General features: G+C 36.3%; 1 protein-coding gene across 21 annotated transcripts in view; it reads right to left on the bottom strand.

The window, feature by feature from the left end:
• Nucleotides 1–26809, bottom strand: part of DLG2 (discs large MAGUK scaffold protein 2) — a 2236304-nt gene that overhangs the window by 1090115 nt on the left and 1119380 nt on the right. For 13 of the 21 annotated variants that reach the window (XM_043451476.1, XM_043451478.1, XM_043451480.1 and 10 more), the window contains one exon: nt 13139–13180. The exons of the other annotated variants lie outside the window; for them this stretch is intronic. In XM_043451476.1, the coding sequence (XP_043307411.1) occupies nt 13139–13180 (42 nt within the window). The remainder of the gene's footprint in view (nt 1–13138; nt 13181–26809) is intronic. 21 annotated transcript variants of the gene reach the window in all.

The raw sequence follows: 26809 nt of genomic DNA, 5'->3' as shown, positions 1-26809 counted from the left end.
AACTTCTTTATCCATTCAATTGTTGATAGACATCTAGGTCGCTTCCATATCCTGTCTATTGTTAAAAAAAAAAAAGTGCTACAGCGAACACTGGGGTACATGTATCTTTTTGAATTATGGTTTCCTTAGGGTATATGCCCAGTAGTGGGATTGCTGAGTCATAGCGTAGTTTTATTCCTAGTTTTGTTTTGTTTTTTTTTTCTTTTTTAAGGACTCTTCATACTATTCACCATAGTGGTTGTTTCAATTTATATCCCCAACAACAGTGCAAAAAGTTTCCCTTATCTCCACATTCTTTCCAGCATTTGTTGGAAAACCCTCTTCTTATTCTCTGTGTTCCTACCCTTCAATGTCTGTGGTGAAGAAGTCAGTGAAGTCTTGGTGAAAGTTCCATTCTGCCTCAAAGAATCTGAAGAGAGTTAAAGAAAGGTTTTGTTCATGCTAGGGCAAGATCATGTCAGGAAGTAGTTCTATCCTGGGTTCTACTAAAAGCAAGAAAATTCAGGGGGACTGTGCTAGGGCATGGATCCAGTGCCCTATCTTCATAATCTCATAAAACTACTAGTAAATTAGACGATTAGACAATTAGCAGTTAGAAATGCAGAGCTGAAGATCCAGAGGAAGATGATAGCTAGAGGTACAAACTTGGGGAACTATCATCCTGGTTAGGATGGCTGTCCATCTAGAAGAAATATGTTCTTACTACCAACTGAACTTAGGAAAATGTCCAGCCAGTGAGAGGCAACTGTGTAAATGTCGAGTGGAAGAATCACTTTGGGTGTGGAAAATAGTGCCAACCTCTTTGGAAAAGCTTGATAGTTTTGTAAAAAGTTTAATGCGTATCTACAGCGTGACATAGCAATTCCACTTCTAGGCATTTATCCAACTTACATGAAAGCATATGCTAATTTAAAGATAGTATATGAAGTTCATAACAGTTTATTTGTAATAGCCAAAAACTGGGAATAAAACAAATGTCCATCAACAGATGAATAGATGAAGTGTGTGATATTCATATGATGAAATACTACTCAACAATAAAAAGGAATGAACTACTCGTATGAGCAAAAGCATGGACGAATCTCAGAATAATCAGGCTTAGTGAAATAAGCCAGACAAAAATAGCATATACCGGATGATTCCATTATGGTTCCATTTATATAAAGTGCTAGAAGATGTAAACTATCTATAGTGACAGAAAGCATATCAATTGTTGACTGGTAGTGGACACAGTGAAAGGAGGGAAAGTTGACGAAAGAGCACAAGGAAATTTTAGGGCTTGGTAGACACCTTCACTATCTTGATAAAGTGATAGATCTATAGATGGAGATGTATGTCAAAATCTATCAAATTATACACTTTAAATATGTGCAAATTATTTTATGTCATTATACTTCAATAAAGTTGTTAAAACAAGAATTAAAAGGATACTTGTCATCTAAATCTTCAATGTTTTTGGTTTTCTTAAAAATGGGAGGGTTTTAAAGCAGGCAAAATGACTTCACAAAAAGGAAGTATAAAATAATGAAGAAGCAGACACTAGGACAATTTAGCCAAAACTTCTATTTCATTTTTTTTTTTATTCTTTCTCTACCTAACTTCTGTTCTTCTCTTCCCTCTCACCTACAGCAGTTTTCCTAATGAAATTTCACACCTGTCCATTTCTGACACCATTTAACCTTTTAATAACAGTGAAAATATTTTGGGAATGTGTTTCTGTCTGGCCTTCATTACAAGTGGATCAATAAAGAATTTAAGAAAACCCAATCAATTCTATTTTCTTTTCCATTTTATTTAGTTGGTTTTGTAACAGAAACAGATTTAACCTGGTACTTAATTTTGATTTCAGAAATTGATTTTTACTCTATGTTTTGCTGTTGCTTAGGAAACAAAGTGTCAAAGTCTATACTCTAAACTATTAGTCTCAGCAATCTTTGGAAGACAAACTCTTCCAAGAGATCTTGGGACTACTTTGAGTTCCCTTTCTTTCTCCAAATGGAAGGTAATTAGAGGTGTGTGTTTTCACAATTTGGAAGGAAAAAAAAAGAATATCACTAAGGATCATGCATGCAACAATACATACTAGAACCTCATCACACTTTCCATTGAGCATGAAAAGGGCATATTCAAAAATATATTCAAGGACTTAATAGCAAATCTAAATTAGGACTCCATATCCAGGAACATTTGGGAATTTAACTGCATCATGTTGGAAAGTCTTCCCTGATGGGGAAAGGCTGCTTCAGATTCAGGTATGTGGGCCAAAATGATCAATTTGTTTCCTGTCGGCACAGCTCAAATTACATTCTTGACTCTGTAACACTGAGCTCTTTCCAGCACATCCATTAAGGGAACTTGGCTCACGTTGAGGATATCTGTAAGACCTAGTCTATGAGAGCAACCATAACCCTCGCCAAGGGAATATGGAACACTGGGTTCTGAGCAGCAGGGCCTCATCTCAGCACTGAATAAGCCTGTTGATCAAACCCACGCCAGATATCTCTGGGCATTTGGATAGGCCAGATTCAAACCCCCTCAGCTCATTCACGAAGCTCCATGGACCACATTTTAAATAATTTTATTTAGAAACATGAATAAATAGTTATTCACCAGAGATAAAGAATAGATGGCAAGTAGTTATGTGAGGAAATAATATTTAGTATAAGTATTAGAATCAAGCAGGCCTGACCCAGACATGATTTCAACCTAAAAAGACATCAGCATATGGTGTTTTTTCCTCACAGTGTTCTAAGAATCTAGTTCATGTAATTCACATAATGATGATAAATGATATTTAGCAATTATTTGATACATACAAGACTTTGCCCTAAGTGGTTTATATGCAGTTCATACCTCATTACAACTCTTCCAAGTCAGAAACTAACTTCACCCTTTTGATACAGATCTCCTAAAGGGTCCCTGTTTTGGTCTTTGTGCTGTAAATATACCAAGAGCACACCCTCCTCAGGTCTTATAACTTGCTCTAGCTTCTGCCTGGAATGCTCATTCTGAGATAGCCACAGGATCATTCCTTCGTCTCCTTCAAGTCTTTGCTAAAATGCACCTTTACAATGAAGTCTTTTTGTTGTTGTTCTCTTTTTGTTTTTCAACACTAAATGTATTAGCACCTAAAGATGACTCACTGGAAAAGTCCCTGATGCTGGGAAAGATCGAGGGCAGAAGGAGAAGAGGGCATCAGAGGATGAGATGGCTGGACGGCATCACAGATGCAATGAACATGAACTTGGGCAAACTCTGGGGATGGTGAGGGACAGGGAGGCCTGGCATGCTGCAGTCCATGGGGTCACAAAGAGTTGGACACGAATGGGCAACTGAGCAACAACAACATCATTTTCACTTATTTCCTCTCCCACCATCCACATTAGAATACAAGTTCTATGAAGGCAAGGAATTTGACTTTTTTAGCCTGATAAGTACTTATCAAATAATTGGAAGTGGTAAGTAGAACTGATGTGGCTTTAAGGAACAATCCCTTCTTATCATAAATGAGGTTAAAGGCAAAAGCAAAATGTTTAAATCATTGTTCATAGTTTAAGATTAACCACTGCTGCTGCTGCTGCTAAGTCACGTCAGTCGTGTCCGACTCTGTGTGACCCCATAGACGGCAGCCCACCAGGCTCCCGTCCCTGGGATTCTCCAGGCAAGAACACTGGAGTGGGCTGCCATTTCCTTTTCCAGTGCATGAAAGTGAAAAGTGAAAGTGAAGTCGCTCAGTCGTGTCCAATTCTTCGCGACCCCATGGACTGTAGCCTACCAGTCTCCTCCGTCCACTAGTTTTGGTAATAAATCATGTTCAGATAATTTCATCTAAACTTACTTTCAAAACAAAAGGTTAAATAATTTAATGAAGTGGGCCATTCTTGAGAGTTTATTAGCAGGTATTAGCTGCAAAAATAGTATGTGACAGCTTAGGCTTTGTTTTCCTGAAATTTCCAATCTTAGGAGAGAAAATATATAATCGAAGACAATTAGAAGACAATATGTTAAACAGATACTTTTCATTTATTCCATTCATTCATTAATCTAACAAAAGACTACCTTCATGTGCAAGACATTCTGGGTGAGATCCAGGAAATATAGAAGTAAGCAAGATATACTTCCCTACTTCAAGGAGTTTAGAGTCTGGTAGAAGAAGCAGGATTTTCTACAAGATAAAACCTGTTCAATGAATAAAACTTGGTAAATGGAATAAAATGTGCTAAAATTGAATAAAAAGATTAAATGTTTTGAGAGTTCATAAGAGGGAAGATTTTCAAAGGCAGTATGTCATGAAGCACTAAACTGAATATAATCAAATGCCAAACTGCATGGCAGAGACGATAAAATGCTATTGCCCATCACTCCTGCAACTGAAATACACCAGGGATCTTGGTAAGCTTTCATGCAGAAAATAACATATGCCAAGACTCATATTTCTCTTAGTTCCCCGTGAAAGGGCACTGAACATTAAACAGAATACAGCCCTGAATGATGTTCCCAGCTGTTCCTGAAAGCAATTTGATAACCTCAGTTTTGCTCTTCACTCCCAGGTTTTACAAACAAACTAAAAAGAAAGTCTAATATTAGTTTTCCAAAGGTTAAATTTATCATTGAATTCATGCAAAACTGATGGAATACAATGGAATCTAAAGAATGCAAGCTGTCACATCACATGTGAAGTATTACCTTCTAAAAAACAGAGACAAACAGAATGCAATCTATATTTCAACCATTTGTCTAATTTTTTTCAGATGGAACAAGTGCTGCTAATTATTATTAAAAAAAAAACTAAAATTACATTATATAAAACAAAAGTGAAATTTATCTGTGATTCTGATATCCACGTAAAGGCTAGAAAATTGGTGTTGTTCTTCTGTATATAGGTGCACACATAGATGCAGCAATAAATGTGGCAACTGGTGTGACTACAGATTATAATTTGCATAACACGTTAGCCATTATAGCGAGAAATTGGACCGTCAATCTGTGTGCTTCAAAGACATGATTCCTTTTGGCTGCGTGCTATTCATCTCACGGTTGTGCCCTCGGTTATAAACAATCCCATGATAAAATAGGTATACAAAAATGTTAATTTGCTTTCCTGATTATTTCCCTAGGATGAATTCCTAGAATAAGACTAAAACGGTGACAGCATTTTGAGTCTCTATGAAGTGTTGCCAAATTGCCTTCCAAAATGTTACATGATATAAATCCTGTCCAGCAGCACCCTGGAGTGAACATCCTCCCCTACTCTTGGCAACTGGAGCACTGCCATATTCTTTTTATAAAAAATGCATATTTCTATCTTTTATTTAGATTATTTTGAATAACTGATTTAGAATATTAAAAAACTTATTTGAATTTATCTTAATATTTAGCTGTGTAGGATGTTGGTGGTTTTTCTACCGATTTGTAAGAGCTCTCATAGTTAAAATATAATTGTTTCATTTGTGGCCTTGCAGTTTTTTATATTTTAAACATATATTTAAAAATTCTTATGTAGACAAACCTATTTTTTTGTGTGTAAGCTCTTCGATTGTATTCATGATTAGAAACTCCTCAAAACTGAAATCAGTTAAATACGAACTGTTCATGGTTTTATTTTTATATTAGTCTGTTAATACATATGAAATTAGCTTGGTGTTTGACTACAGAAATAACTGATCATGTTTATTGAATAAAGATTATTTGCCAAACAATATATTAAATTAATTATTTGTGTGTGTTAGTCACCCAGTCATGTCCAATTCTTTGCAACCCCATGAACTATAGCCCACTAGGCTCCTGTGTCCATGGAATAAATTGTCTGTTTGATTCCCATAACCATTTTATGACTATTATTAATACTTATATTAATATATATTGGCACTAACTCTTTAATTATAATTACTGTCCCTGTTTTATACATGAGGAAACTAAAGTTCAGAGAGGTTAATTTGTTTACCCAAAGTTATATGACTAGTAAGTGATATAGCTGGTGTTTGAACTCTGAAAGCCTGTTCTCTTAAGTATTCTTTATACTAGTAGGAATGGCTCTAACTGTATTTCTTAGAAAATTACCAATTTTCTGAGCCCCAAGTCTTGAATAATCTATTTGTTTTTCTCTGATTTACATTAATTCTTTCATCATATATGACATTATTTTCTACACTAACCTCTGTTTCACAGTTAGCCATTTTATTGAATTGGTCTGTCAGCCAATTTTTGAGTAAGCACTACACCATTTGTTAATTGTTACAGCTTTGTAATGCTTATTAATGTATATGTGCAGTAGGAAAAATAGCCCATTCACCATTCTACACTTTGACAGCTAACATTACTCTTACCATCCATTTATTCCTCTAGAAAAACAGAATCTTTCTGTTAGGTTTAAATGCTTTATTAACTGGTCTATGATGAACTGTATTAAATATGGATAGAAATTAACATTTTTCAATATCACATTTCATCTGCAGGAATATGGGTTATCATTTATTCAAATACCCTTTGACATCAATCAGTAAAATTTTATAATTTTCTTCATCTATGTCATGCATAGATGGAAATAGATTTATTCCAAGGTATGTTGTATTTTTTGCTGCTGTTGTAAATGGAATATTTAAACCCATATTTTCTCTTTATGGAGGTAATTAGGGAAGTAACTGATTGTTTACTGCTTCTCTTACATCAGCACATCTTTAGTTTTGGGGAAAGAACAGAAATTAATCTTCTATCAGATATACCTCATTCTGCTTCATGTCATATTTCAGTGTTCAGAAATTTCAAATAACGTTAAAGCATAACAGTAATAACAATTACTTTCTTTTCCTTTAATTTTCATGGGGATTCTTTTAGTATTTCAACAATAAGTACAGGAAAGATTGTTAATCTGGGATAGTTATTATTTATAGTTTTATTTTTCTAAGAGATTCTATCACGAATGAGTGTTAAATTGTATTAAATGCCTTTAACATGTATTAGAATGATAGTTTCAAATTTTATTTTAGATGTTATGATTTATGGTAATAGATTCCTAATTAAACCATCTTTGTCTTCCAGGGATTCATTCCTACTTATTCTTTTTAAATGATTCTTCACTGATGTTAAATTTTGTTGGGTGCATTTTATTTAGGATATATTCATTCTTATTAATGAGAATAGGTCATAGTATTATTTTTATGCTTGTCTGTTTCTACATCCAGATAATTTATAAAGTGAACAAATAAATTAACAAATGGCCAATTATATTGGGTTTGCCAAAAGGTTTGTTCAAGTTTTGCTCTAAGACGTTATGGAAAAATGAACATTTTGGCCAACCCAGTACTTGGAGGATTTGCTAGATAAAGCATTCCAAGAATAAAAACTTAATATTTGTACTATACATAGTATAGTATGAATATATAATATTCACATTTATAAAAATATATGATACTTAGGTATCATATAGCTCTCAGATTGGCTCACTTAGGGATGCCCTGTACTTTAGTTTTTCTATTAGGGAAAATGTTATTACATTCACTTAATGAATATATCCATGAATTGTACCACCTTAATGCCATTTATATCAAACATAAACAAATGAGTGTGGGCCAGTTATTTATCAAATATATAAAATTTAACTTTTACAATAGTACAATTATTTACTCATATATTCAAGAAGTTTTATTGAGTATGTATCATGTGTCAGCTACTTCTCTAATGCTCATGGTACTGTGAGAAATAAGACATGTGAGGTTCTTGTCCTTGTAAAGCTATTCTTTGATATATATGAAGAATGTAATGCTGATCAAAGAAAGCAATTTGCCCAAATCCACATATGCTATAAATGGAGAAATTATTTTACTGTGCTACCCTATAAAATTTTCAGTGGATAATTTTTCAGAAAATAGGTTCCATATATGTGTAGTATTTCATAATCAGTTTGATCTAAAGGCAGTAAAGTCAATAGGATAACCCTAGGAAATTTCTTTAATTCGGCAAGGCTGCAAATCCTATCAGTTCACTAGAACTGCACTGTCAGAAATAAGAAAAAATAGAAAAATTGTAACAATATTGACTTTTACTCCTCAAAGGCTAGGAGTTATAACTATTCCTCTTCCTGTCCTTATATTTCAGACTATACACACACTCATTTTAACATCCCCAAAGCATTTCAAGGTAGGAATTATTATTTCCACTTTAGGCTTGATAAAATGGAGACTCAGAATTTAAAATAAATTGGCCGATGTCATGTAGCAAGTAAAGGATCTAGATCTCAAATCTAGGGCAGTTTCTCTTCTATGCCTTTCCCAATGTATGTATATTAACTGCAAGAGTATTATGTGAAGACTGTGTTTCTAAAATTTTTTAATTTGAGTTATGCTTTTAGATATTTTTTTAAATGGCCAGAAATGAGAAAAAAAAGTTAATTGGCTTGCCAATCAATCATAAATAGGCAGAAGTCCAAAAATGATGAAGAAACTGATCATGTATAATGGGCTCGATATTGTCATGACTTCATAAAAGCACTGATAAAAGAATAAGCCTTGAAAAAGAATTCAAAAGTAATTTAAGGAGTAAAAAACCTAAGGATAAAAGTTAACTGGTAGGGCTTTATCACAATTCTATTGAACCAATCCATTCTGAAATTTTCTTTTTGGAGTAGAGAAGGGTACCAGTTTATAACTTTTCAAAGGTACAAGCAGGCTTCCCTTGTGGCTCAGCTGGTAAAGAATTCACCTGTAATGCAGGAGACTTGGGTTCAGTCCCTGGGTTGGGAAGATCCCCTGGAGAAGGGAAAGGCTACCCACTCCAGTATTCTGGCCTGGAGAATTCTATGGACTGTATGTATAGTCCTTGGGGGTCGCAAAGAGTCAGACATGACTGAACGACTTTCACTCCACTTCTGATACATGAAACTGAGTTCTGAGAGAGAAGCAACCACATTTTACTTATTGTTGGGTTCCTTGTAGCTGGCACAGCACGTGCTACATAACAGTCATTCAGTCAATACTTGGGTAAATGAATAAATGAGCCTCTAGATGGAAATCAGTGCAAACAATGGAAAGACCCCAGAAAGACAGTCACTTTCCTGAATCTGATTGTGCTATTAATGGTCATTACTGTTGAACAGAGTTTTAAGTTTCTTTTTTTTGACATAGAACACAAATTTATGGTTATCAAAAGGGAAAGGGAGGGATAAATTAGGAGTATGTGATTAACTGATGCCAACTATTATACATAAAATAGAAGAAAGAGCAACAGAGATTTAGTATACAATGCAGGGAACTACATTCAATATCTTATAATAGGCTACAGTGGAAAACAATCTGAAAAATATAATTGAATCATTTTTCTGTATATTTGGAACTAACACAATATTGTAAATCAACTATAAAAAAAGAAAAGAAAAGAAAAGTGCTGATATTATTAATTGGAGATCATAGAATTTTAGAGTTAATAAAAACCTGTGGGGTCATTTAGCTCTGCCTCTTTATTTCCCCGTTTAAGTAAATGACCCCACAGGTTTTTATTAACTCTAAAATTCTATGATCTCCAATTAATAATATCAGCATTTTTCTTTTCTTTTCTTTTCTTTTTTTTTTTTTTTTTACAGATTTCTTACCCATCAGAGAGGAGAAGCTCCCACTTGTCAAGACTCCCCCCTAGGCTGTCAGGGACTCTGACCACAAATTAAACCACTTAGAGCCTTTCTGGAAGCAATCACCACAGATCCTGTATCCCCGTTTTCCTTAGGTAGTCTTTTTAATCACTATAAAATAATGATTCTAAAAATTTTTTTCCATGATTTACTAATAGTGCAAATAAACATATACAAGAGCTGAAATTAACTGACAGAGTGACGACTGTGCTTTTAAACATGCATATAAATCTAATTTTCTAGAAAGAAGAAACATTACCCAGTATCTCTAATGTCCTACTTGTCCAACAACTGAGGAATGACCCAATGTTAACAAGCTAATGCAGCTATCCTTCTTGCACAAGGCTATAAAGTCATGAGGAGTCACTTTTCCACACTTAGGGCAAAATATTTACTCCATTTAGAGGGATGCCAGTTTGGTTCCACAGAAATAAGAAAATAATTATGAACAGCTTCACTGCGTAATACTTTTTTAGTTTTTCTTTTCTTTAACACTAAAGTGGAAAGGACTACATCATCACCCACTAGAGATTAGAAATGCAAAAATTCAATGAAGTTTCTCTGTGTTGACTTTAGCTGAGCAGGACTGTAGCAGGCTGCTTAACAACCAGCCCTGATCTTTGTAGGAACAGTCATAGAATCTAGAAAGAGTTCAGCAGGCCCACCCATAAAAATCACACACCTGGTGTTATGGCAACACAGAAGGAAGAGTGTACCAAATCCTAGAAACATAAGGGCTAACTCTAGGAACTGACAGACCCACAAGTGGGGGTAGGTACTTGTTATGTGTGCTAAGTCACTTCAGTCGTGTCCAACTCTGCAATCCCCATGGACTGTAGCCCACCAGGCTCCTCTGTCCATGGGAGTCTCCAGGCAATAATACTGGAGTGGGTTGCCACGCCCTCCTCCAGGACATCTTCCCTACTACCCAGGGATAGTACCTGCGTCTTTTATGTCTTCTGTAATGGCAGGTGGCTTCTTGACCACTAGCGCCATCTGGGAAGCCCAAGTATTTGTTATGTAGTTTCCTGGAGACTTCCCTGATGGCTCAGACGGTAAAGCGTCTGTCTACAATGCGGGAGACCTGGGTTCGATCCCTGGGTGGGGAAGATCTCCTGGAGAAGGAAATGACAACCCACTCCAGTATTCTAGCCTGAAAAATCCCATGGAGGGAGGAGCCTGGTAGGCTACCGTCTATGGGGTCACAAAGAGTCAGACACAATTGAGCGACTTCACTCACTTAATTTACTTTTATTGGTTACAAAGTAACCTTCAGAGAGAGAAATAGAATGTCAGAAGAAGAAAAGACCAAAAATCTCTGAGCCAGCCCGCTTGCCCTAGAGACAAAAACCTAGGTCTCAGAGAGGTTCATATCTTGCCCAAGGTCATACCCAGGAGCCAAGCCAGGTCACAGACTTTGCTGTCTACTTCCCAGGGCAACATTCTTTTCTTTGTTGCTCGGACAGAGTTGTACTTCTACAATATTCCTCATTGGATTTGTTCTCTGAGAATACAGTTGCTCAGAATAAGGATAGCTCAAGAACAGAACCACATTTTACTCATTGGGGGGTTCCTAGTGCCTGACATAATGCATGCTACATAATAGCCATTCAGTTAAGGGTAGGATAAATGCAGGAATGAGCCTCTGGAGCCCTAGAGAAATCAGCGCAGATGATTGAAAAACACTGGAAAGACAGATCCAGATGCTAGGTCTGATTCTGCGACTAATTGTCAAGGGGTCAGGGTACAGTCCATTCTCCTCAGAAATTTCAGAGACATTTAAAGAGGAGGAGGAAGGATAAAAGAGAAAGTGGCAATAACTTGAGAGCTTGGGCTCAATTTAATCTGAACATTAAAAATAGATATGGATTATCAACACTATATCATAAAATGTCTTCTCCCAAAATAGATAAATGGATATATAAGATGTGGTATATAGAAGTAGATATATATTATGTATATGTATATATACACACACAATGGAATACTCAGCCACTAAAAAACTGAAATTTTGCCATTTGTAGAAGGATGGGAGAAATAGGTGAATGGAATTAAGAGGTATAATTCTCCAGTTATAAAATAAATAAGCCATGGGAACATAATATATACCATAAGCATTATAGTCAATAATATTTTAATAAATTTGTATGAGAACAGATGGTTACTAGAGTTACCACAATGATCATTTCATAATGTATGTAAATGTCAAATCACTATGAAATATACCTGAAACCAACATAATACTGTACATCAATAAAACATTTGGTAAAATTTTTTGAATATATATTTCAATAAAAACTTCAAGATGATGGTATAGCAAAGGGACTTGGTGTCACAAGAAGGACTAAAAATAAACACTCCTCACTTACAGAATCTACTGGATTTATGATCACTGCCCAAATTCAGAGAACATTCCAAGTGGAATGTTCTTGGCTGCTGGAATACCCCTATGTGTAGAATATAACAGTGAAGTCAATCCAAATAGGACATCATCACACATCTGATCCATTCTCATTACCATGGACCCACAGCAGGATATGCTGCCTGCTTTGGTAACTCAGAGTTCTTTTGTACAACAAACTGTGATTACTTCATAAAGGTCACTTCTCCCAAATCCCTGGAAACCATGGCACACCAACCCACCAAGATCACAGAAGCAATTAAAAGTGTTTAACCGGGAAGGTTGCCAGGACCAGATGGCTTCTGCCAGTGGGTTTTTGTTTTTGTTTTAAACTGCACAACACTAGGGAAACAGCATTTATTTGCCTCATATTTATTTTCTAGTTTTTTTTTTCATATTTATAAAATAATGCACTCATCATAGGGATTCTCATTACACGGACATTAGAATGTGGGTCATGAGAGACAATGAGAGATTCTTCCCCCTGCCCCCATCATGTCCATTGTGGTTCAAATCAGCTCAAAGTTTGCCGTATATACTCTACTAGTATGAATGCATATAAAATCCTACTTCTGTGAAGTAAAGGGTTCTTCAAGAGCTTTTGGAATTAGACTATAGAATAATCTATATACTAAGAAAGGGGTCAGACGACCTTTAACAAAACGGTCACTTTGTGCTACAAAAATACTCTGCACCCCTAATTTTGTAGTTTACAATTGTCAAACACTACCACTTATTATCTATAAGATAATTATTAATATATCAGATAGCTTTATTTAACTGAGATAAGGATTCAGCTTAGAAGGTTATTTAAATCATACCAACATAGGGTGGCCATGGATCAAATCCTGACCTTTGGAGATTATCATTGTCTATAATTAAAACAGTATGATATTTGCACATTTAAAGTACAAAAAAAAAAAGGTTTAGAAAAAGACCCAAATATATATATATAATCATATATGTGTGTATATATATATATATACACATATATATATATATAAAATTTGGTGTATGATAAAGCGGCATCTCAAGTCAGTGAGAAAGAATAAATTTATAATAAATAATACTGAGACAACTGGGTAGTCACTTGGAAAAAGATAAAATTAGATCAGTACCTCACATCGTACACTAGAATAAACTCCAAATGGATCAGAGAGCTGGATGTAAAAAAGAAAAAAAAAAGAAAACATGATTAATTCCTTAAAACATAAGATAGGAGAAAGCTTTTGTAAACATGACTCAAAAATCCATGAGCAATAACATATATATACATATATGTGTGCATGCATGCTAGGTTACTTCAGTCATGTCAAACTCTTTGCAACTCCAAGGACTGTAGCCCACCAGGCTCCTCTGTCCATGGGATTCTCTAGGGAAGAATACTGGAGTGGGTTGCCATGCCCTCCTCCAGGTGATCTTTCCAACCCAGGGATCGAACCAGCATCTCTTATGCCCCCTGTGTTGGCAGGCAGGTTCTTTACCACTAGAGCCGCCTGGGAAGCCCACATATATGTGTATATATATGTATAATATGAGCAATAAAACCACATATATGTGTATATATATGTATAATATGAGCAATAAAACCACATATATGTGTATATATATGTATAATATGAGCAATAAAACCACATATATGTATATATCTATGTTTTTCAAAATATGAATAACAAACTATAAAAATATACTTGCAACAACTTAGGAATAGGCACAAAGAAATAATACTTTAACACAGAGAAAGCCCCTAGAAATCTGGCAGGAAAATACCAAAGGCCCAAGAGAACAGTGGGCAGCCTACACCCAAAAAGAAAAACAAATGTCTTCAAACATATGAAAAGATCCATAATATCACTTACAAGAGAAGTAAAATTCTACTAAGATACTCTTTCCTACTATTTGATTGACAAAAATGTGAAAGCTTTTTAACAATTTAGTTGATAAGAAGAAACAAGGATTCTCCTATATTGTTAGTGAGCATGCAAAGCATTACAAGTTGTATGACAGTGCATTTGACAATACCTAACAAAATTACATGTATGTTTTCCTTCTAATCCAGAAATCTCATTTCTAGGAACCTACTCTATGATCACACCTCTATAAATTCCAAAGAGCATGTCTACAAGGCTATTTGTGACAACACTGTATATAATAGCAAAAGACTAAAGAATTTCAAATAATCAACAGAGAATTTATTGAATAAGCCATGGTCATCTACCTAAAAAGGTGCTATGTGGTTATAAAAAAGGATGAAGAAGATCTCTGCAGAGAGTTATAGAATAATTTAAATATATTTAACAAGTGAAATAGTAAGCAAGATGCTTATCTTTCTCATTAGGAAGGAAGAAATTAATAAACACACACATACACATGCATCTCACTACTTTTGTAGTAAGAAATGCCAAATGGTAAACAAGCAATAATAATAATTGGTAACAATGTAAGCCCACCAGTGAAAATCATTTTGTCTAGGATAGACTATTTTAGTTTTAAACTTGCTTTATTATACATATACATATGTTATTTTTAATGTACAAAGATTTAGATATTCTTAAAAGCTTTTAAAGAATCACTTCAGTATGTGACTATGTTACTTGTTCTCTGATAAAATAAGATTAACTTTCAATCAATACCTAAGTATTTCAAAAGTTATGAATTGCAATTATTTTAAGTAATTCATTTCCTTCTCAAAAGTGTCCTGCTTGGACAATGAATTATATATGACTACGCCTACAGGGGACTGGGAGAAATGGATAAAAAAAATGAAAGCAATACCTCTCTGCTGTATCTTTTACCACAGTTATTACTTTTAAATCCTGTGTATATACAAATAAATAAACTTTAAGAGAAACAAAACAATAAATTCTAACAATGCAAACTGAAACAACCTAGTCTGTCTATCAGATTACTAGTTTAATCTCAAAGAAAAAAATAGTTATTTCGAGTGACTTTTAAATACAGTTCATTTTATTTTGAGTGCCTTCTAAGGAAAAACTGCAAAAAAGCCCTATATTTTATTCAATGGTTTGTTTATTTGTATTGTTAGGGCTGCAATTTTGACACTGTTTGGTCTATCAGGCAGAATAAAGCAAATGAGCAAAAGTATCATTAAGAAAACAAGCATCTTAGTGTAAAAGAAAGGAATTACAAAGTCAAGGAGTTCTAACGAAATGCTATGTAAGGTTAGATTTGAATTGGAAATACCATTAGCTACTCATGACATTTATATATATATGCTGCTGCTGCTAAGTCGCTTCAGTCGTGTCTGACTCTGTGCGACACCACAGACGGTAGCCCACCAGGCTCCTTTGTCCCTGAGATTCATCCAGGCAAGGATGCTGGAGTGGGTTGCCATTTCCTTCTCCCTTATATATACATATCTATACTTTTTTTTCACTGTTCACTAAAAGGACCTAAGAAACAATAACACACTAGTGGTCAGGAGCATAACTAACACCGAGATCTTGGTTTCTAATGATCATTTTCTACTAAATGGAGTCAGAATACCTTGGAGAGATGACTAATTTTATATGTGGGGCGGGAAAAGTTCCAGAACATGAAAGCCAATTTGAAGGGGTCCTTCTTGAACAAATTTGGACATCAAAGAGAATACTGCTACTTTTTTTTTTTAATTGAAAGAGAACATTTGCCATCCTTAAAGCTGATATTTTATATTAACTTCTTGTTCTAAGGGAAATGTATTAAGTCATCCTGCATTCACACAACTAACATCTTAAGACAATGAAGAAAAACATATTATAGAAAAATGCCCTGTAGAAGAAATAACAGAATTAGACCAAGTGAGCTACAGAGACCAAATGTGGCAAAATGCCAACAGATGGTGAATAAGGTAAAGTTGTATAATGGTGTTGTTTACTGCTCTTTCAACTTTTCTCTAGGTTTTTAATTATTCAAGATAAAAATGGGGGGAAAGCTCAGTGTTATGGGGAAACTTTGAGAGGTTTAGATTACAACATACTAAAGATATAAGATTCAAATGTAATTCATGAACCATGATTGGATCCTGGTTTGGTAAAAAGACAAAATACTATAAACAGTTGAGGAGGACAGTTGGGGAACCTGCATATGAACTGGATATTAATAATACTGGAAAGTAATCATTAATTGTTTATTTTCTGGTAATGCTGTCAAGGTTATGTAGGAGATAAATATTGAAGCCATTCTGTCTGCAAGTTACCTTCAAATGGTTCTGTGAAAATAATTACAGTTGTTTACATGGATCAGGGAAGATAAATTAATAGATTGATAATTTCATAAATAGATAATACACATATGGTATATTGCTAACAATTGTTGAATACCAAAACTATCAATGTTCATTATACTATTCTTTCAATATTGTAGTAATTTTTAAAATTTGTTTTTGATAAAATGCTGAAAAAAATTAAAATCAAAGACAATATTGGGGGGTTTAACAAAATTACATATAAATAAAGTATACAATTTGCACACATAGTTGTGCCATCTTAAGATTCAGTTCAGTCGCTCGGTTGTGTCCGACTCTTTGCGACCCCATGGACTATAGCATGCCAGGCCTCCCTGTCCATCATCAACTTCCGGAGTTTACTCAAACTCATGTCTATCGCATCAGTGATGCCATCCAACCATCTCATCCTCTGTCATCCCCTTCTCCTCCCACCTTCAATCTTTCTCAGCATCAGGGTCTTTTCCAGTGAGTCAGTTCTTCACATCAGGTGGCCTAAGTATTGGAGTTTCAGCTTCAGCATCAGTCCTTCCAATGAACACCCAGGACTGATTTCCTTTAGGATGGACTGGTTGGATCTTCTTGCAGTCCAAGGGACTCTCAAGAGTCCTCTCCAACACCACAGTTCAAAAGCATCAATTCTTCAGTTCTCAGCTTTCTTTATAGTCCAACTCTCACATCCATACATGACTACTGGAAAAACCATAGCTTTAACCATAGCTTTGTTGGTATCTTAAGATTCAACTTCTAAATAAATGCTGTTTTACCCTCTTCCTCTACTATCCTACATTTTATAACACAGAATGTCATTAACATGGGGAGGAAATTGGGGCTGCCTTACTGGGTTGAGTGAACAACTTTGGGTTTAAGGAAAATGAGATTAAGAAGGCTGAATTACTATAAAATGGTCCCTTGACTTCCCTGTGTTTTAATTGGATCTTGTTGGCTAGTTCCATATTTCCCAAAGGAGGGGAGAAATGTTGATTTTCCCACCCTCTGTTTTAGCCCTTCCATTTAAACTCAGCCAAGTGAAGAATACCAGTAATCCTTGTGCACTTCCCCTCCACACAGCAAACTTCCCACGCACACACCCATGGTGCACTAATCTAACACACTGATTAAAGACTCCAATTACCATACTCATAACTCATGCTGCCACTGCAGCCAGAATTGCTGTTACTATCTAAGATGAATACCTTGTTAACACTCTCAATTTTGCCCCATCACTGAGTCCTTGTCCTGGGATTAGATGAAGACATGTTCTAGCAATTTAGCTCTTTTTTTAAAGTACTGTGTTTCCCACATTTACTTATGTTAAAAACATTTTTACCAACTAAAATATTTAGAATATAAATGTAACTTAAAGTTTCACATATTCAATCAAGTCCCAGATTTTCCTTTGCTACTTCATTTTGCTTTAAAATCTTAATCCTTGCCATTTTCTGTTCCAGAACTATTATGCTTTGCTCTAGAGTAAACAGAAAGAGAGAGAGGCTAATTCATAGATTAATTCATAGATATAAAGTTATTAAGACATTTGAATCAAGTTGCAACTTCCTAGTTCACCTTCAAGTACCAGCTGATATGATATTTCCCTTGTAAGTCTGCTCAAACACATAGGCAAATACCAAACTCATCTATACCCCAGTAATTAGCACATCACAAGGACAAGAAAGAAAGCTGAGGGCTGAAGAATTGGTGTTTTTGAACTGTGGTGTTGGAGAAGACTCTTGAGAGTCCCTTGGACTGCAAGGAGACCCAACCAGTCCATCCTAAAGGAAATCAGTCCTGAATGTTCATTGGAAGGACTGATGCTGAAGCTGAAACTCCAATACCTTGGCCACCAAATGAGAAGAGCTGACTCATTGGAAAAGACCCTGATGCTGGGAAAGACTGAAGGTGGGAGGAGAAGGGGACGACAGAGGATGAGATGGTTGGATGGCATCACCGATGCGATAGACATGAGTTTGAGTAAGCTCAGAGAGTTGAAGATGGACAGGGAGGCCTGGCGTTCTGTGATTCATGGGGTCGCAAAGCGCTGGACACGACTGAGCCACTGAACTGAACTGAACTGAGGACAAGTAAGGGCTCTTTAAATATTTCTTGAGTGAATAAAGTATCCATCCCTATGATATTTACCATTCTACTTACTATGCTATGGCATAACTATTTCTACATACCAGTTTCCCTTCCATGGAGCTAACATTGAATATTTTCTTCTGGGTAGAGTGAAATGACGAAGAATAGTCTTGGGAAAATAAATCTGGCAAGAGTTTCCAGGTGGAAGGGTAAATCTGAGGAATAACACATTGAAGGAGTAAGGAAGACTAGCTATAAATCATTTGCATATAAAGCCACAGAAGTTCCTTTAGACCAGAGGATTGAGCCTAAGATTAGAGACAATCCTTTCCTATCCTTAAAACACCGGACTGACGGCACAGCAAAATCTAGTGGCTTATATGTAGAGCCTGGGAATTAAAGTTAAAATTAAGGAACTCATTTAAACCTTTAAAGCCTCAGCAAGAAAAAAAAAGAAAAAAGAAAAGGAAGATACTGTATGGAAGCTATTTCAGTGGCAATAAATCTTTGTAGTGGAGATTTACATTGCATGATTGTGGCAACTGCTTTATTTTTATTCTGTATACTGTAGTGAATCAACATTGCCATCATTAAATATTTATCCAGCACTTCTGCTAAGTTGCTGCAGCAAACTGATTTTTTAATGTTTCCCCCTATCTAATTATAGACAAAATAGATAATGTGAATATAAAAGGGCATGAATACTCAACAAATAATATTTATATTGAAATATGTACAGCTTTATTGAAACAGTCACTAGGGTAGAGCTGCATGAAAAGATAAAGTATACAGAAAATATGGTTTAATGAAAATAAATGCAATGAAATATATAAATCAAAATTGATTGCAAATGTGTGTGTGTGTGTGTGCACACTCAGTCATTTCAGTTGTGTCCAAATCTTTGCAACTCCATGGATTATAGTGCACCAGGCTCCTCTGTCCATGGGATTCTCTAGGCAAGAAGACTGGAGTAGGTTGCCGTGTCCTCTTCCAGGGGATCTTCCCAACCCAGGGATCAAACCCACGTCTCCTGCATCTCCTGCATTGCAGCTGGATTCTTCACCCACTGAGCCACCCAGGAAGCCCCTTGGCAAACATAGGTGAGCCCAAATACATAAATCTAAGAGTGAAATGGAAATATTGGAAAGTGAGGGGCCTGGGGATTAGCAAGGGAAAATCAAGGAGGGTTTCAAGGAAGAGGCAAGGGTAAAATAGACATTCATTTAAGGAGACTTCACTTGCCCTCTTATTCAACAAAATGTTTACAAGACTCTTTTCTGTCAGCCATGTTAGATGCAAAAGATCTAGAAATAAATAAGCCATTGTTCCTATTGTCTAGGAGTTCACCGTCTAATGGAGAAGAAAGACATAAAAATAATTGCCATACAATGAAGTAAATGCTTGGGAGGAACATGGAGTTAGGAAAGACTCAAGACATTGAGATTTGAGGCTAAGTAAGATAAAGTTTGCTGGGCACAGAAAGCAAAGAACAGCCTTCTAGCAAAAGGGACTGTGGTGCAATGCTTACATATTAGGGATTTATTTGTATAAATGGTAAGGACCATGCTCCCTGGCAGAAGCAAATACATGCACAAGTCAATACCTGCAGACAAAGTAGTAAAGAGAGTTCAGAGGAGTTTGAGTGTGTGCAGAGGGATGATGGAAAAGGGGTATGAGCAATTTGGCAGAAGAGGACTTTTTATGGTGTACTGATAATTCTGGGGGCTTCCCAGGTGGCACAGTGGTAAAGAATCTGCTTAACAATGCAGGAGACACAGAAGACGCAGATTCGATCTCTGGGTTGGGAAGATCCACTGGTGTAGGAAATGTCAACCCACTCCAATATCCTTGCCTGGAAAATTCCATGGACAGTGGAGCCTTGTGGTCTACAGTTCATGGGGTAGCAAGGAGTCGGGTACAACTGAGCATGCAACACAACAATGATGATTCTGGACTTTATTCTGTATGTCATGGTTAAGTAACTGAAGGTTTTAAGAAGGGACAATCAGATAAACAATTCAGAAGGCATTAATACATGCAGCGTTAGGACAAGGAAGGGACATTCTTAGCACCTTCCATTTTTGTGCTTCTAGGCAGGTTTAAGTGTCAGATACTCAGCTCAAAAGCACTCAGAAAAATAGGTGTTGACAAGATATTTGGGGGACATTCAATCAAGGTCAGGTTGTTGCAATATGACTGTACTAGCAACTGAAAAAAATAAAAATGTGTTCTTCTCAATTCTTGCTAATTTCAGAAATCATATTGGATTATGTATCAAATTAAACTCTTTATCATTAGGGAAATTAAGTCAAGTATCACAAAACCTTATTCCTGCCACTCAAGACTTAACTTTGCAACATGTAAAGTGCCTTGAGCAAGCCAGGGGATGTCCCAGATCTAGACTGCCAAGGCTAGAAGGATCTAAGATTTATGCAGGCTAATCTCTTTAGTTCACAAATAGGTAGATAGATATGCAGAACTACCATAGGACTATCTGAAGTTCATACAACTAGCATTATAGAATTAGAGCTTTAAGTTTATCTTCTGACTCCCAGTGCCAGCCCTCAGCTTCTTCTGCAACACTGGACTGCCTCTCTTCAATGGAAGGGGCCATTCTTTAAGGACATGGCTCTGGTGAATTTTTGTTTATTAGGGTCACTCTACAGTGCCCTCATTTAGAGGCCACTAAAGCCTGACTCACAAATAGCCTGAGCCCAACATCTTTCTATATGAAGACATAGAAAGGTGATTCCATGAAATGAGCATGAAGCTTCCTGGAAGAAACCTGTCCCTTCTTTTACAAGACATTGCACCTGGGGAAGGCAGATCACCCTAAAGGAGACAAAGGATGCTCTGAATAGCCTACCTGATGTCATTCACAGAAATTACACAATAAATAGATACAGAGAAGTGACATATTACTTTTATCAGGTAATGTCAAATAAGCAGAGAAAAGTAAAGATTGGCTCTGTTGGAAGTAGTCTAAAGCCATTTTATCCAGGGGTACTTGAAAGAGAAAAAAAACAACAACAACAACAAATCTAGCACATCCACTGAGGCATGCTTTTGAAGATACTTTGCAGAACAAACTCCCTGAAAAGCAAGTTGTTTTCCTGCTTCTTTTTCATTTTGAAGAAATGGTTCTAAACACTTTAAGACTGGGTAAAAGAAGGAATCTGTTGATAGCTGGAAACACAGACTTGCATAGTTTTCTAACTTGATTGCTTGTCTAACCATTCTCAATATTTATACCCTAAAAGCAATTACTCATATTTTTCCAAAGTTTGCTTAAAATGGTGATCTCGCCAACTGATTCACCATTGGGGAGCTGTAGACTTTCAGATGTACTTCTGAGAGAGCTGGTAGTAGTTCATCCTCATATTTATGACATCCTGTGACAATGGGCAACGGGCTTGTTTTCTGTGCAATTAGTAGCATCCGACTGACGTAAGACCCAACACCTCTTCCGCGATTCCTCAGCGCTCCTCTCAATATCTTATTTCTTAAAACCCAATTTCTAATCCTCTACATCGAGTGCGGTCTCTTGCTCTAAGTCCCCTATAGGAGTTATAATCGGTCTATAACCCTATTGTCTTAGAGCACTTTCTTTACACTAGGGAGCGCTTCTGTGGGAGAGTAAGGTATCAACATGTATGCGTTTCTTCATTACTGCGGTCGACATGCAGCCCAGGTTACAGATGCACCCAGCACACAGTAGGTGTTCACCAGAGGTAATTCTTGCAGCTTTTTAGAGGGATGCTACCTAACTTAATCCTCACAACAATGCTTGGATAATGAAACTATAAACAATTGTAGATACTATTTATTTTACTCACACTTGGTATCAAGAGAACTTGACATATATTTCTTTTATCCTGTGAGGTAGAATTCTCATGCTATAGATCACCTATCCAACTGGTAACAGATTCTAAGTACAAACCTTAGTCTTCCACTAGTTGCTGCTGCTAATACTACTACATTTACTACTATTAGTAGCAGAATTATCTTTCCTTGTTGTATCAAATTGTATGAGTTCAACTTCTAAATCACAACCTTTCTGAAGGATAGGACTATGTCTTATTTATATCTGTTGAACTCAAATGAATATAACTGATTCAAAAGGAGTTTACACCAGCATTTTCCCTATTGAGTAACGCCTTTTTTTCCCCTAAATCTTTCTCCCTCCTTCGTGCTAAGATACAAAACCAAAATAAAGTTAAATTTAATTTAATAGAAGTAAAGTTAAAAACAATCTAACAGCCAAGCCTTTGGTTATAGTTTAACCTTCATTTCTGATGACAAATCAAAAAATGACATTTGGTGTAACCATAAGATCTGCTTGATTTGACCAAAAAATAGAAGTATGAGCTGATAGGGCATGATGAGCTATAACAAGATGTAACCAACAGGTTTTTTTTTCTTTTTCTTTCTTGGCTGGCATAGCCTGGCTTCTCTCCAATACAAGACTTGTGACATCATCTCCTGTCTCCTCTCCTCCCAAACCATCTTGTGGAAGTGTATCTCATTCAAAAAAATAAAATGATTACAGCATTTTTTTTTCTTTTCACGTTACACTGAAATGTAATGTTCTAAAATATTTCTACTTATCTTCCGTAAGATTGAAATCAGTGAGAGTTTGTGAATAAATAATCATTTTTCTCAGTTAAATGGAGATGATATGGTGGTGGGGGGAGAGAAAATGCATACCTACTGTGAAACTGCTTGGAGCCCTGGAAACCCTTCTGTTTTGCCATGGGAACGGCTCACAGGATACGGTGTATCTAAGGGAACTTATGAGGTCTTATGCTGCTTTCTGGTAGTTGCTTGAATTTCACTCTTTGCTAATGAGTGTGTTGGATTGGCTCCTATAGGCAAGTGAAAGATAACTGTTTTATGACCTAGCTGTCAAAACATTGGTAGCTTAAAATCAGGCATGGTGGAAGTATTAACACCATGGATATCAGCAAGTGCTACAAATCAGAGCCTTTTTAAAGAGCCTGTTTACCAGACATCATTGTATTTAACTCTGGTTATAAGGACCCTGAGGGCTTCTCTGGTGCCTCAGATGGTAAGGAATCCGCCTGCAATGCAGGACACCCGGGTTCAATCCCTGGGCTGGAAGATTCCTCTGGAGAAGGGAATGGGAACCTGCTCCAGTGTCGTTACCTGGAGAATTCCGTGGACAGAGGAGCCTGGAGGGGACAGTCCATGGGGTGGCAAAGAGTCAGACACAACTGAGTGACTAACACACACACACATAAGGACCTCTACCACAAACAACTAGCCTGAAATTGTCTTGAAATTGGAAGGCACTGGGCCACTGTATATGACTGTGCAAACACCTCTGTGCCCAAGGAAACTACCTGCACGGCCGCTGAAATTCAGCCCAGCCTCTGGTCCCCAAGCTGTGTGCCTTGGCGTGGGGAAGTGATCTCTCCGAGGAGGATGAATTTTTCCATTTTGCAGAAAGCTGCCTTATGAGCTAGCACTGTCTCTGTTTAAATCAGATTGCACATGTTCCTACGCCGATGCTCCACAAGTCACCTCTAGTGTCACAACAGCAGATTACATCAGTCGTGTCATTCCTTGTCTGCCCTTTACTTCAAATTACAAGGACTAAAATTATTGACTGGTTACTGTCACCTCAGCTCTGAGAATAGTCACTTCCTCTTTTATAGATGGCTATACCATATTCCAGAGAGGTTAAGAAATTTGCCCAAAATTGCATAGCTAATAAAAGAACAGGAGTTCAAATCCCCATATAACTGACTCTAAGACCTTCCCAAATGAATAGCATGCTGATCAAAATATGGCACATATGGAAATTATTTCTCTAGAATAAAGTTCTGAGGAACATTTTAAAACTTGTAATATAAAATAAAAACATTGCAAATGCAATAAATACATTTCATTTTTTAAAGCAAAGTTTTCATACTTTTTTCATCATTTAATGTAACTATATTATCTATGGTGTAAAACTTATCATCACTCCCATTTTACGGAGTAAAAAACTCTGAAATCGGAGAAGCTAAAGAGTTGAGAATTGTCCATAAACACTGAAAAGTCTTGGCATTGAACCATATTGAACACCAGTAACAAGTAACATGTGTAAAGAGTTTCAGTTTATACATGTTACCATTTTAAAGAAAAACAATGTAAAAGTGTGCTATACCTGATTTCTGAGGCTAGGTCATAAAAAGGATACCCTATCTGCCTGGCACTCTCCCTTGGCATGCTTGCCTTTGAAACTCATCCTTTATGTTGTGACTGAGTCCAGGCTTCATGTAGATGTTACAGGTTATAATAAAGAAGGTTGCAGACAGCCAGCATTTATCATCAAATGTAAGTGCTGAAACTTTGTATGGTTCCAGTCCCTGTGAGTCTCTCAGCTGAGAATCTAGACATAGGGACCAGAGACATATCACCCTTGTTGTGTTCTGCATGAATTTCTGGCCATAGAACCTATGAGATATTAATAAAAACCAGGAGTGACACTGGTTCAAGTCATTAAGGTTTAAGGTAATTTTTCAGGCATAGCAGATAATGAATATAGTCCTCATTGGGTAAAGAACAGGAAATACGAGCAGACAGACCCTAGAACCATGCCTGGAACACAGTGGGTATAGCAACAAATTGCTGAATGAAGAAAAGAAGCTCAAGATAAAAATAAGGTAGGCTTCTAATTATAGGCTGGGGAGGATCATAACTTTTTATGACCAATGTATTTCTTTGTCCTTTTCTTATAAATGATGACAACTCCCCATGAAACCACTGAAAATGATATTCCTAGGATGAGAAAGCTCTGCAAATAACTCGGGAGTGAAGTACTTACAAATTCTCTAGGGATTAGTGTGCAAATACATAGGGCTGTTTTGTTTGTTTTATTTCACATGAAATCCTATTCAAACAACTTTCTCTAGCCCTTCAGTGGAGGAGAATTTAAAGGTGATTTAAATTATTTGTAATCTTAGGAAAATATGAGTATTGCAGAGCTCAGTCAGGGATACCACCGTAGGTCTAGGAGAGTCAATATATAGATGAGAGAATTTGTACTGGAGCTAAACCAAGTTTCAAACTCAGAGATTCTACCCCGTCTTAGCCCTGTGTTAGATTTAGTAGCATTAACGTTTAAAACAATATGTTTCATGTCCCAGGCACCATTTGAAGTGATATACATGTATTTACATGTTTAACACATACAGAAACTATCCTTCAATGTTAACCCTGTTTTCATCCTGAGGACCCTGAGATCTAGAGAGGCTAAGCAACTTCACACAGTCAGTAAGTGATAGGAACAAGATACAGATACATGCTCTTGAGTAATGTGCCATCTCTAAGTCATCACATATTGAATAAAAGTGGTTAATAAATGGCTACTGTTAATATTGTATTGCTCATTATTATAGTTTTTAAGGAGGCAGTGGTAGGAACATCACAGCGGTAAAGAATATGGCTTGGGCAAACTCAGAGAGATGGTGAGGGATAGGGAGGCTGAGTGTGCTGCAGTTCATGGGGTCACAGAGAGTCGGACACAACTTGGTGACTGAAAAACAGTAACAAAGAATGTGGACTCAAGTTCAGGTACTGGAACCACTGACTCTGTGTCTCTGGGCAAGTTATGTAACATCTAGTGCTTCGGGGCTAATATAAAAATCATATTAATAAGAAGGCCTGTTAGAGTTGTTTTATAAATGAAACAATACATGTAAAAGACTTACAGTAGTGTTTGGAATATATCACACAACAAATGATTTTTTGCCCATATTGCTCAATTACACTTAGTTTTAAAAAATAAAATGATGGTATGCATTTTTCTTTGTCACCTGCTCTTTCTCCATATGATAGCATATCCTAATTAAAGTACATCTGTCAACATTTTCATTGGCAGTGTATAATTCTCATGTATGACTATACTATAATTCAACTAATTTCCTATTGTTAGACAGCCAAGTCTTTTAAATTTTCTTGTCTAGTGTAAACAACATTGCATACAAACACCCACATGCACGAATCTCTGCATAGTTTGCCTTAGGACCAATCCTTAAGACTGAAAATTCTATCTCAATAGTAATATAATTTCAATAATAAAGAAGGAAACCATACAGAGGAATTAAATGACCTATTCAAAATCTTTCAGAACCAATGTGAGTGACCTAGTTAGAAAGAATACCCTCAAAACCACAATTACATTCTTTTCTCTCAATGCAAAGATTAAAAATGGACTAAACTAGTGAAAGGCCAGGCTAAATTTGAACCCAGAAATATTTGATCTCCAAACTTTATGCTTTAGTTTATAAAAGGTGACCTGTGTATAGCATCTGCTTTGCTTAATAACACAATCTAAATAACTGGCTTAGGTGCCTTGGCATATTCAGATGAAAAGTTTCAACAGACAGAGTTGTTGAATTGTTTGCATCCTGGTGAATCACTACTCTTTATTTATTATACTTCTAAGAAATAAAAAAGTCTATGCTATCTAAAAAGA

Source organism: Cervus canadensis, chromosome 29 (assembly GCF_019320065.1).
Source record: "Cervus canadensis isolate Bull #8, Minnesota chromosome 29, ASM1932006v1, whole genome shotgun sequence".
NCBI classification, from domain to species: domain Eukaryota; kingdom Metazoa; phylum Chordata; class Mammalia; order Artiodactyla; family Cervidae; genus Cervus; species Cervus canadensis.
Note: the sequence above shows the minus strand (reverse complement) of the source record. Positions and strands in the feature narration are given on the sequence as shown.